The 13292-nt window shown below is 41.1% G+C and overlaps 1 protein-coding gene across 2 annotated transcripts in view; it reads left to right on the plus strand.

Moving 5' to 3' along the window:
- Positions 1 to 13093, plus strand: part of Pnt (ETS transcription factor pointed) — a 265759-nt gene extending 252666 nt beyond the window's left edge. For both annotated transcript variants that reach the window (XM_076806345.1, XM_076806346.1), the window contains 6 exons: positions 6662 to 6865; positions 7770 to 8078; positions 9016 to 9291; positions 9380 to 9677; positions 9775 to 11560; positions 11591 to 13093. In XM_076806345.1, coding sequence (XP_076662460.1) covers positions 6662 to 6865; positions 7770 to 8078; positions 9016 to 9291; positions 9380 to 9677; positions 9775 to 9838 — 1151 coding nt within the window. In that variant the 3' untranslated portion in view covers positions 9839 to 11560; positions 11591 to 13093. The remainder of the gene's footprint in view (positions 1 to 6661; positions 6866 to 7769; positions 8079 to 9015; positions 9292 to 9379; positions 9678 to 9774; positions 11561 to 11590) is intronic.
- Positions 13094 to 13292: the final 199 nt, after the last annotated feature.

Here is a 13292-nt window from a genome sequence, read left to right on the forward strand (position 1 = left end):
AATATTCCACAGGATCAAAATAATCGCGTCAACGGAATCGAAACTGAAAGATTAGAATTGATCTACAAATTATTTCCTCCCCCCTTCGACAGTTCTAACAAAATATAGCGCAATAGGAGTGTACGAAGAAAAATTGTGTCGCTCGCATAAACGACTGGCATGGCAACCATCGTGTTAATGGATGATAGCGTGTACAGTTCGGGCTTATTATTATACAAATCACCCGATTATGTGAAAATATCCCACAGGATCAAAATAGTCGCGTCAACGGAATCGAAACTAAAAGATTAGAATTAATCTACAAATTATTTCCTCCCCCCTATAAAAATTTATTCATTCGAATATACCGCAATAGGAGCGTATGAAGAAAAATTGTGTCGCTCGCATAAACGACTGGCATGGCAACCATCGTGTTAATGGATGATAGCGTGTACAGTTCGGGCTTATTATTATACAAATCACCCGATTATGTGAAAATATCCCACAGGATCAAAATAGTCGCGTCAACGGAATCGAAACTAAAAGATTAGAATTAATCTACGAATTATTTCCTCTCCCCTATAAAAATTTATTCATTCGAATATACCGCAATAGGAGCGTACGAAGAAAAATTGTGTCGCTCGCATAAACGACTGGCATGACGATCATCGTGTTAATGGATGATAGCGTGTACGGTTCAGGCTTATTATTATACAAATCAATTATGTGAAAATATCCCACAAGATCAAAATAATCGCGTCATCGGAATCGAAACTAAAAGATTAGAATTGATCTACGAATTATTTCCTCCCCCTTCGACGGTTCCAACAAAAATTGATTTATGCGAATATACCGCAACAGAAGCGTACGAAGAAAAATTGTGTCGCTCGCATAAACGACCGACATGGCAACCATCGTGTTAATGGATGATCGCGTGTACAGTTCGGGCTGTTAATAAACAGTGCTTCTGTTAACACTAGGTTTACGGGACCCGTCAAAATGGCGGGTTCTAATATTTTTAATTCACGGTTATTGAGATTGTGAAGATCCATCTACGTGGAATTACTCAACAAATGTATTTCTTTGGGTATATATTATCTAAAAAATGGCTAAAAATCTTGAATAGACACATTCTTCTTATTTTTATAAAGTAATGTAAAATATTCACTTTTAGTGCTCCGTAAACCTAGTGTTGACGGTGCCAATACCTGTGTCGAGAAGAGAGCAACGCAGTGACCTCTCGGAACGGAGAATTTTCCGGGAAAGAAGACACCGATTCGCCATGGTTGCGTCATGTTGAAAGTCCCTAAACGAGTCGCGGGGCCAGGCTAACGATACCGGCTCGTTACGGGTCGTGTCTTTTGCCGGGCCACCTGTTTTCCTCGCCGTTCAGACGGATAAGTGTGGGAACGTCGGCTGGTCACACATATCGCGTACGTTATAATTCCAACTGTTCACGCAACGCCTGGGCGGTGGATTATGGTAATCCGCGGAAGCCATTGTCCCGGCCGCTTCGTTAGCTGGGGATGCTAAGAGAGTTCCGATGAGCTCGTCGTTTTCAGCCACGAGGTCAGGCAAGAAACAAATTTCGAAAACAAAACGGCAACAATTGGCACAATTGGTAACAAATTTCGAAAATAGCAACCCTTCACGCTCGGATGTCTAAGGGGACACTATGAGTCTAGATGGCCCCGAGCGCAAGGGGTTAACCCTTTTTCAATACAAAACAAAATTTTTCTTCCGTTTTACAATCTTTTACTCATACGAAACTGATCCGATGTCTACATAAAATATTTAAATGTTTAGCAATCTATTAAACACGAACTTTGTAATGTAACAAATATTTTGTAATATTTTTTTTTTTTTGTAATTTCTTTGAAACAATGCCACAACAATTTCTAGTGGTGCTTCGGAGTCACCACTCGAGTGCAAAGGGTTAATAATGAGAACACTCAAGATGGCTGACTACTAGAAGACGGTACACCACTCCTGTAAAATTGTTGCTGGAATTTTGCGCAGCGGAAGGAGATAAGATTCTGATTCTACTATCGGGCGAAGTTCAAGATTAATGTGAAGCTATTTGAAATTATTCGAATACTCGCCGCAGCTGTGCGCGAAAAGAACGGGTTGTCGCATAGGGGTGTCGCGTACGAGGCGTTGTTGGCAAATTGATTCGAACGGAAGCAACGCGGCCTCCTGAATTTGAATAAGTGGCCACCTCCTCGCAAGCACTCTCGTTCCCTCGCGACGGCTAACGGTGAAATTTCAGATAAGATTAAGGCGATTTCCGTCGACTTCCGTTCGCGTAAGCCTCGAAGGCGGTTTCGGCTGGATCTCCACCGCATCTTATCGGCTTTCGACAAAAATACAAATCTGCCGCGACTAATCAAAACAGGATGCGCGCACACGCTCGCCTTATCTCCGCGCCGTAGATTCGATCGCGGAGACCCGTTTTAATAAGCTTTCGTGCAAGGGAACTTTTCGGGCCAGTCTACGACGGAGTCGCGGATCGATGGTGTCGTCTCTCGATCGATCACGATCGCCGATCTACAGGAAGAACACCAGCCGGTTTTATCGAACTTTGGACCCGCGGGGGGCCTGGCGCAATATCTGTCGGAATTATGAGCGGCGATGACTATCGCCGGAACGATCGGTCGTCCAGACGGTAATCTAAAGGTATCGATACCCTGCGATCATCTCGAATTGAAAGACTTTCGACGTAATACGCGAGGACTGCGAACTTCACGTTTTAATACCGGTTCTTACTTAACCCTTTGCGCTCGGAGTTAGCTTAACTCGAAAACCGAACGTTCCTTCCGACCTAGAACGTTTACTAGAATATTTATTTAAATTTTTTCTCATTTTATACATACGGAACTGACGCAATCTGCTCAGACAAATTTAACTGTTTAGTAGTTTATTAAATATAAATTAATTTGATTGTCGTGAAATTGCACTGAATATATCAATATATTCGTTCTGAAATGAACTGAAGAGCAAGAGTCAAACGTTCATTGTTAAGCAACTAATAATTATTGTTAATATCTCTGTGAAACACTGTTAACAACTGTGTTAATAATGTAAAACATATTTTGTTAGTCTCTCCCTGTCGAAGCAGACATCTCGATCGAGATTTCATCGATCGAAAGACGGTTTCCGCAAGTAAACGGCAACCTGTTAGCCGAGTGATTTGTGGGTATTATGATTTATGGAGGCTCGTGTAAACATAATTGATATTCACGATATTACGACACGTTAACGCGAGGCTTGTTAGAAAAACAAGTAAAAGCTATGTAAATGTGAACACCGTTGAAAAAAGGAGGTCGAATACAAATGACGAGTTCGCTTGTTCTTCCCGGTTGGCAGGCTGCCGTGTAAAAAACGATTAAAAGCGTGCACGTGAACGTGCGAGTTATCGAAATGCTCGTTCGCAAATTGGAGTGGATTTTGTTCGCCATGTATCATCGGTTTTCCTACATAAGTGGAAAATTACGAAGTTGACACGTTACGATGTCACGCACTGTTCGAACACTGTTCAAACGCAAACCTGTTTTTGCTGACTTACATTCAGAGATTATTGTAGATTTTCGCTAGACTGGATATCACGCAATCGTGACAAAAAACGAGTACGGGCTGTTCAAAGTATTAGACAATGTGAAAGAATTTATGAAAGCCTTACGAATATCATTAGAGAAGGAAAGAAATGATTGTCTGACTTCTGTTCGTTACAATCGACAAAGAACATTTTCACATTTCATAAACACATTCACAGTATATAAAAACAAGGAACAAATAGACGCTAAATATAACCGATAAATTGTACGCTTTTAAACTTTATACTATTTGTATACTTATAAATATATACTTATAAAGTATATACTATACTTTATACTAAACTTTATAATATTTATTATTTTTATACTTTTTAAATGACTTCTTAAGAAGCGTAATGCGTCCGATATAGAATCAGACAATCCACTTCTTTTTTCGTAACAAAATCTGTAGCCGTAGAAAAATTTCTTTCATTTTGCGTGGATGTTGGCTTTATCGTATACAGAACATCCAAAAGTTGAAGATTGGTTGTCCTTTTGGGTGTGCATTACCTCACGTCGACACGCGTTCGCAACAATTATTATAAATGTTCACATTGCAGACATGCATACGTAGGCATTGATATGCTGCCTGTAGATATGCTTATACGTACGCGATTGATTAGTAATGTGCAAGTTGAGTGAACTGAAAATTCATTTCCGAAAATATGTTGTAAAACAAATGACATTCATAAGAATTTTCCTAGATTGAAACTCGAGAAATACTGGAATTTCTCGAGAAATGAGAAATAATCAATTATAAAATTTCTCGAGAAGGAACACTAGTCGTGCTCGACAGCAGACGCCATTTTTGCAGGTATTGTTAACTTTCGCGAGGAGTCCTTCGGTCCAGGGTACTCGAAAACAATAGCGTTGAATCGATGGAACGACCGGTTACACTCCATACAGTTTAGTCTTTCTGGCAACCGAAGACTTTAGGCGAAATAAAAATTGTCTTGATCGCAAGAGACCGCAGGCATTTCATTCATGATAACTAGACCGCGGATGTTCAGGCAATTTCCAATTTTTCCGGTCAAATTTCAAGGGAATAGAATGAAATAAAATCCTATTTTTCGCGGGAACAGCCTACGTGGATCCGAAACAAACGAAAATCGTACTAAATTTCTATCGAATCTTGTGTTGTAGCATTTTTCGAAAATGTTCGTAAGCCATAAATGCCCGAAGACGCGCAGTCTATTAACAACTTTAACAAGCTGGAAGTAATAAATTTGCATTCTCAAATCATTTCAGCCTTTCTACCGTCTCGAGTTGCGTCTGCTCATTTTTCCCATAAATGCGAGAAAATTCACTGTCTGCCGTCAACCAAATTGACAATGCTCGTGCAACGTCGTGGACGATGCTTGGAACCATTTACAACTTTGTTTATCAATCTCTTTGAATATATTTTTCCGAGGTACTTGTGTTACTCCTGATGGGGCTGGTCGGTGTTTCCAATGGAGCAGTGGTATAATCATACTGTGGACCTCCGTACGAAATAAAAATTGGCAAGAAGTAGGCATTCGCTTCTAGATTGGAATTTCTCTAGAAATGAGAAATAATCAATTATAATCGCCGGCTCGGGTTGAAGACGCTGTCGAGGACCGATCGAGACGAGGCGCGCGGCAGCGTGTCGCCCGCAGGAAATCGCTTTGCGTCGTTGCTCGGTTGTTGGTCGGTTGTTGCTCGATCGAGGACGGAACGATCGCAGCCTCCGTAATGGACGCGCGAGTCGGCGCGACGCTGCGCGACGCTGTTTCTCGTGCTCGAGGAAAGGAAGTCGAGGATAGGCGGAGTTCGCTCGGGCCAATCGTCGAGATGCGCGCCGCCCACGTGTCAGCAGTTCCTCCCTGCAGACTCCGTGCCTCCCGTGGCCTCCCGTGGCCTCCGGTGGCCTCCGTTGGCCTCCCGTGGCCTCGCACGATCCTCCGCACTTCATCCGAACGATTTTCCCTGAATCCCCGGACACCGAAACACAATGGACGCCCTCCGGATGCCATTGGTCCACCGGCCACGATCAATACTCGGCCGGATCGTTCCTGATCTCGCCCCTAAAATTCGAAATGTCACCTTAATTAAAATGGTGGCTGACCTCTGCAGCGTCCTGGCGCGTCGAGAGACGATGTAGCAGTACTGTCTGTACCGTTGCCTCGAGAACTCGGTAGGATCATCCTCATTCGTCAAGTATAATGTCAGCGTGTGGACCGTACAAATCCTCCGAGAGAATCGGAGGAGCCAGCATTAAGTTTGCGGAGCACTGAAAATGACTATTTTATTATAATATTTACCTAAAGAAACAAAATTGTCGAATAATTTCTCAATAATCGTCAATTAAGAGTATTCGTCCCGTAAACCTAGTGTTAATTTCCTCTTGCCCCCCCGTAACGTCTCGACCCCCAACTTTTCAACCCCCCACAGTACCTAGGAACTATTCACTAGTTTTGACAGAAGAAAATAATATATTGTAAGAAAATGTACCGTGTTGCTAATGACCTTTGATGTTGAAGCAACATTAAACAATTAAATTATATATATAAACGTTGAAACGCGTCCCTAGAAATTCAGTTTTGAATACCTCGCTTTCTCTGTCACCCGGTCAATTCGTTTATTTCTTGCGCCAATTCGGAAAATGAAGGTCGTCGACCCCTTCAGGGTCCCGTCATAGACAACTCCGTCGCGTCAGAAATTTATCTCGCCATACTTCCTGCAAACTATTCCCCGATTTGTCAATAGAAAAAGCGCGTGACACGCGTCGTAACATCGTAAGACTCGTTACTAAATGTCCATCGAATTCCCATAAAGCGCGCACGATCGCAACGAGATTGGCGCTCGAACCGGCGTCTAATTACGGTACTTATACAGGAATATAAAAATTAAACCGACAGCAGGTCGATTTATTTAAAAATTACAGTTATTACGCCCGTAATGGGCCATACGGAAAATATGAAATAAATTGATTCGATAGCATTATGAATTGAAAGCCGCCTGTGCCTGATTGGACAACTATTACGGGCATAGAGCGCGCGCACCGCAGCTTCCAAGATCTTGTTCGTTTTAATAAGCGGTGCTAAAGGATGATTATGTTCGGTTTGCAGGAGGGTACAACCACTTACGCAGTCCCGTGTGCCAAGACGAGAACCAGAGAGACGAGACCTCGCCGCCGCCACCGCACAGCCATAGCACTCAAGCCCCGAACTCTCATTCCAGTACGCCGAACAGCAACAACAATAACAATAACAACAACACCGCGAACAACGCGTACATCCATCTACGGAACTTGAATCAACTCAAAACGGAGTGTAAGTATACCGGAAAGAATCTGAAAGACCTTGGTTGACCTTGGACTGCGGATTTCGTGCGTTCATGACAAACCAAGTATACAGAGCAGTGCTCGGTTAAATTTACACTGAACCCCCACTCACAGTTCACTTGTCAGTGCCTTGAACTCCACCTCGGTAGACAACGATACAGAATAAACAATTTTTAGGAAGAATACTTTTTGGAAGTCTGTGGCCCATGGCTGGGAAATTTTTTAATAGATCTCTAATAATTTCTAATAGTTTCTAATAGGTCCGGATTATTTAGAAGATTCTTAAGCCTCCATTTTGGTACAGCAGAATTATTGAAAAGCCTACTGATAGATAGGCTTCCGGTAGATAAAGTGTTCACCGAGCACTACTGTATTTAACTCTTGGTCAAAGTATCATTGTCAACGAGTAAGATTCGAGGAAGTGTTGAAGCTAGTGTTCCCGATTTCTCAACAATTCTCATTTCTCGAGAAATGAGACATAAGACTATGAGATTTATAAGAATTTTCCGAGATTTAACCCTTAGCACTCGAATGGCGACTGTTAGGCACCACTAAAAATTGCTTTATCGTTATTCAAAATATCTTTTACATTATTAAATTTGTTTGTATTTTCGTATGTGTAACATGAAAAAAATATATAGAAGGGCAATATTCTAGGTGGGAAGAAATGTTTCGTTTTGGAGTTAAAATAGCTTCGAGCGCGAAGGGTTAAATTTCTCGAGAAATACTGGAATCTCTCGGTAAATGAGAAATAATCAATTATAAAATTTCATCGAGAAATTCTCGAGAAGTAACAGTTGAATATATAATGAAAGTTGAGGAATAGTTGAAGCCCATTCTTGCGTCGGGATTCGATTGGAAACGTTTTGTGAAACGGAGGATGAATTTTTCAGCGAACTACAGCAATCACCATATAACGGAGCACCTGCAAGGGGGTGGCGCAGCATTGACGAGCGGCAATGATCTCGCGGGCACAGGGACCAACGAGGGCGAGCTCAGGGTCAGCCAAACCGCCACGGAGAGCTACATGACGCCGGCCCACTATTCCGGATACGACGAGGCCTCCGAGTACCATAGTCTGCCGCAGGATCATCAGCCGCCCCATCCCTACAATCTAGACGGCTCGCCAGAATTTTACAGCACCAGTGGAATTCAGCTCGAGCCGAAGTATCAGCCGTCCCCGTTCAAGAACTATCCACGCGGTAAGAACTGTTCATTAATTCTATCCGATAATTACATTCAGTCAGTCCCGTAAGTATTCGTACGCTCTTAAAAATCGCGTAACTTTGTCAATATTCGACCATACTACTTGAATTTTGTTTCAGAAGTTAGAACAATTGGATCGCTACATAAAGCGAGAACAATTTTTTAGAAAAATTGCAATTGGTCGCAGAGACAATACTAAAAGTTGTATTTTGCAACTTTTTTTATGTGGACTTACGTTGAAAATTTAGAAAGTACGGTTTGTACATCTGCACGAATTATACGTGTTCTGAGAATTTCATCAAAATCGGTGAACGTTGCAATGAGCTGCAGATCACATAAGGGCGAAAATGATCACATAAGGGTGAAATTCCCTGAGAAGGCCAAAATTCTGCGACTTTCGCCCTTCAGTTTTCATCGTTAGACGTTTGTAACAATGTTGACCTATTTTGATGAAATATTCAGAATATGTATAATTGATACAGATGTACAAAACGTACTTTCTAAATTTTTAATATAAGCCCGCATAAAAAAGTTGCAAAATACAACTTTTAGTACTTTCTCTGTAATTTCGACCGATTTCAATCTTAACCAAACATGTTTCTCACGTTACGTAGTGACCCAATTGTTCTAACTTCTCAAAAAAGTTCAACTAGTATATTGACAAAGTTATGCGATTTTTAAGAGCGTACGAATAATCATGCGCCTGACTGTACAAAGCGATACTCCCCATAGCAAAAATAACGTATCTACTAATGTATCTACTGTTTATATGTTTTATACTGTAGCTCTTTGTGAGAATAGTCACTAGTCTGCGAATCTTTATGCAAAATAAGAATTTTTCGCATAGACATTTATATCTTTTCTTATAATTGCTTTTGGCTCTTACTCCGAGATAGAAGAATAATCGTAGTGATTGGTTGATTTGTCGAAAAGGTCGTTACCACGAAGGGTACAGCGAGAGCGGATACGGACAGTACGATGCGACGCCATTCCAAACGGTTCCCGGAAGCGGAAGCGGCGGTGGAGCTGGCGGCGTCAGCGGGGACCAATGGGGCGTCGGTCCCATCGGCGAACACCTGTCCCATCATCCTGCGTTCCTCGCGGGTCTGGGTCCCAGGGACTCTTCTAACCCCCATCATCCCTCCTCCATCGGCAACAACCCCGATCAGAAGCCTCTGTTGCAGAGCGCGATGATCGCTGGTTACACAAGTGAGTATCTGGAATTGACACTGTTATCATTCAACCATCGTTGATTAATACGGATCGATAGACGTTGAAATTGTACGTAAATTTCTAGACAGCGGACCCTGCTTCACCGGTTCAGGTCCCATCCAGCTGTGGCAGTTCCTGTTGGAGTTGTTAACAGACAAATCCTGCCAAGGGTTCATCTCGTGGACCGGGGACGGTTGGGAGTTCAAGCTGACGGACCCGGACGAGGTTGCGCGTCGCTGGGGGATCCGCAAGAACAAGCCTAAAATGAATTATGAGAAGCTGAGCCGTGGTCTCCGCTACTACTACGACAAGAACATTATCCATAAGACCTCTGGGAAGCGGTACGTCTACCGTTTCGTCTGCGACCTGCAGAGTCTGCTAGGGTAAGTCTGCTCTCCATCTTGAATTTTCATTTGAAAGTTTTTCTGAAATTACATGTTATGGAAAGAAATTCTAAACGCGAACCCGATTCGATTGCAGATACAGTCCAGAGGAGCTCCACGCAATGGTGGACCTGAAGCCAGAGAAAAAGGAAGAAGACTGAGTTTTTGTTACCGGGAATGTTGTTTAAGGACTGTATCGTTGATCGAGGAATATCTCAATTGATTCCTGGATATCGGACTGGAACAAAGACGAAACTCACCATGTAACGAACAATGTGTAAAACGAACAAACGATGGAGGAACAAGAGGAAGACAGTGCGCATATCATCGCCGACGAATCAATTCTTTGAACACGTATTTCGGGGAGTTAACACGGAGATCGCGCTCTCTCTCTTTCTCTTTCTCTCTTTCTCTTTCTCTCTCTCTCTCTCTCTCCGCGTTCAGGATATAATAAGAAAAAAATAATCGAATCGGTCGTATGTACCAAAGACAGGGTCTGCATACCATTGGTGCCTAAAGATAATGAACAACAAAAAATTGTGAGAATTTGTTTCTAAGTGATTCATTTGCCAAGCCAGATTTTAGAAGATATTTATAGGAAATAACTCAACAATTTATACATATTATATATATATATATATATATATACATATATAAATATACATATATAAATATATATATATAAATATATATACTTATATATATGTATACATATATATATATATATTTCTAATGTTACATGATTTCTAAGCACTACGTCAAGCCACACGATACGTCTAAATTATTTATATATTTCCCCCATCATTTCAAACGTGCGTGTTATGTCTCGTTGATAGATGACACCATATGTGATTGTTATTACTATAATTTTACTACAATAAAGCCATCAATACCATTTTATTAGACGGCGAGCTTTCAATCCCATATTTTCGATGCTTTTCCACGTGTATATTACTCGCTAAGTTCTTCTATTTTTTTTTAGTATTACGAGTACCGTTTTTATTCGAGCTCGCTGCGACCGCAACAACAACAACAACCGTAAACACACTCGTTTCATACTGTTCTCTATCTATCTCTCTCTCTCTTTCTCTCTCTTTCTTCTACAACTTTCTCGATGTGTCTGATGTGCGACCGGATCAGCCAGGTTCGAGGAAATTAGGATAATTAAGATCGTCTCGGGTGCGAAGAAAACGTATGCTGTTAATTCCGCTGCGAGTTGTATGTTCTGTCGCGTGTTTCTTTCATAACGAAATCGTTCCGTTTCGTTGATCTCCATTATTTCCTAACGATTCAAGAAAAAAAGAAAATGTAAACAAATTCGAGGGAAAAGGTGCAACCAGTGTTCAAGATCACGTGCGCCTAAAATCGTATTCGCGACAAAGAAAATCGAAAACACGTGTGCATCTGTGATGATTAAACTGTCGCTGAATTATACAGATTTCTTTCCGGGCGACTCTCGTGACGCGACCATACGTGGCTACAGCGTTTTGGTATCGGTGACGCCATTTTCTACTCACCCTGGCAGAAAATATTTCACCGAGAAATTATTCTTTCCGAAATTACTTCAAAATAGTACTGTATATATACATATACATATATATTAATTGAATGGAATAGATGTCCCAAGATTAAATTAATTTGTACTTTTATCGAATATAAAATAAGTCTCTACTGTTATTTAACAACAGAGATTGCCAAGTTTTCCTTGTAGGCTTGGAAATTTTTGTGCGAATATTTTCTTCGCGCATGCAGAAGTAATATTTTTTTATTTAAGAAAATATTTTTCGCCTCGAATATACGAGTTACAAGTGTGTTTTGCCAGGGGTAGTATTCGAAATACCGTCATAGTTCTCGCGATACCGTGTACGCACGAGGAACGAAGCGTCTGCTTCTCCGAGGAGAAAAAAAGAAAGTTATTCGTTAAATCTTCCATGTATCACGACAGTGTGAGCCGAGAGACACAGCAATAACTAAAGTAGACGTTTTGATGGGATACTTTCGCGATCTTCATTGTATATATATATAATGTGTACACGTCCGATGCGTAGAACACTGGTCGATGCGTGTGTGTAGAGAGACGGGATTATCCGCAGGCAAATGTTAACTTGGTTAGCTTCTCTGCGTGATTCACCGTATCTGAACGAGCGTATTTTTATTAATACTTCTTTTTTGTCTTTTTAATTATACATTGTAAAAACGTTGTTCTGTTGGACGTAATATTTGTAATAATATCGATTATATTGATACGTTACGACGAATGAGACCGGGAGAAAACATTTTTTACGCGCGTTACGTGCCCCCAACGCGGGTACGTATGTAACTACGTATTTCTACGTAAATTAAGCTTCCCTTTTTAGTTGCGTTTTGTTGAGAAGTTCGCATGAAAAGATGAACGATCTAGAAACGATGGTAAAACGACGTTCGATGGTAAGTGCTGATAAAAGACGAAACTCAGGAACCGTAATTCGAGCTGCGCTGATTAGGCAAAATTTCCGTTAACACGTCCGTCGCTGTGGAACCTTTTCACAACAATATGAATCGGAGTTGGGCATAGATCGATTGAAATTTTTCATTTGAGCGATTCCTGAATGAAATTAGTCGTCAATTATTGATATCGAATGAAAGGGAAATGGAAGAGCAATTTTGTATAATTTATAATCATTAATGCAATTAATGATTAAAGTACCTGCTTTAGGTAACTGTGATTACATATCAGTTGGATTAGAAGTTTAATCGTTAATTGCAATTGATAATCAAATGTTTCGATTGTGATAGCTAATCGTTGATTGCATTGAATGTTGCCCGGTTCCGATTTAAACAATATTGGGAGGAAAATCGAAAGAGGAGATCGACGCTGAGAAACGAACGGCGGCGAATGTGTTAACTATACCGACGCCGGATGTATCGACATACCCGTTACAATTGTTAAGTTTTTCTACACGTAAGGCGGGAGTATAATTTCGGCACGCCTGTTATTAATTATCGGAACGTGATCAACAGTGTAGTCAATTTGAAGGCTACTCACGGACGCGAACGTCGAACGAAATCAATAGAAGTCATCGCCGGTATACATTTCGAATTTCTACGAGCATCAATAGGGTACCACGCGATACACGCACACACACACACACACACACACACACACACACACACAATACCGTCATTAATAATTCGAGGTCCTTCCTTCTGTGCACAGACAACTAAACGTTCGTAAAATTGTATTCGAATACTCTTAGCCGGATAAAGATGAAACATTGAGAGAACTCGTTATGGTATTAAAACCCACGTATTCTGTATGTAAAGTATGCGATCATCGTTTTCCACGATTTATGCGAAGCTGCGACAGCGCGACATGTGAAAAATTCTTCAGTAGTTGCAATAAAATAAAGAAATTTTTATAAATATGTCGTACACGAGGCTCGTTTTGCTTTCTTCGTCCTACTGATTATTTATACATTTATAGGTTTGATGACAGGAAATATTCGATGCTAAAAGAATGATTTGAGCATTTATTAAAAAAGAAAAATAGTGTTGCGTGTATATATAGGCAGAAATCTTCCTTACCGACGGTCGGTAATCGGCGAGGCGACAGCCTATTTGCTGATTCGAAACATG

Source organism: Halictus rubicundus, chromosome 2 (assembly GCF_050948215.1).
Source record: "Halictus rubicundus isolate RS-2024b chromosome 2, iyHalRubi1_principal, whole genome shotgun sequence".
Classification (NCBI taxonomy): Eukaryota; Metazoa; Arthropoda; class Insecta; order Hymenoptera; family Halictidae; genus Halictus; species Halictus rubicundus.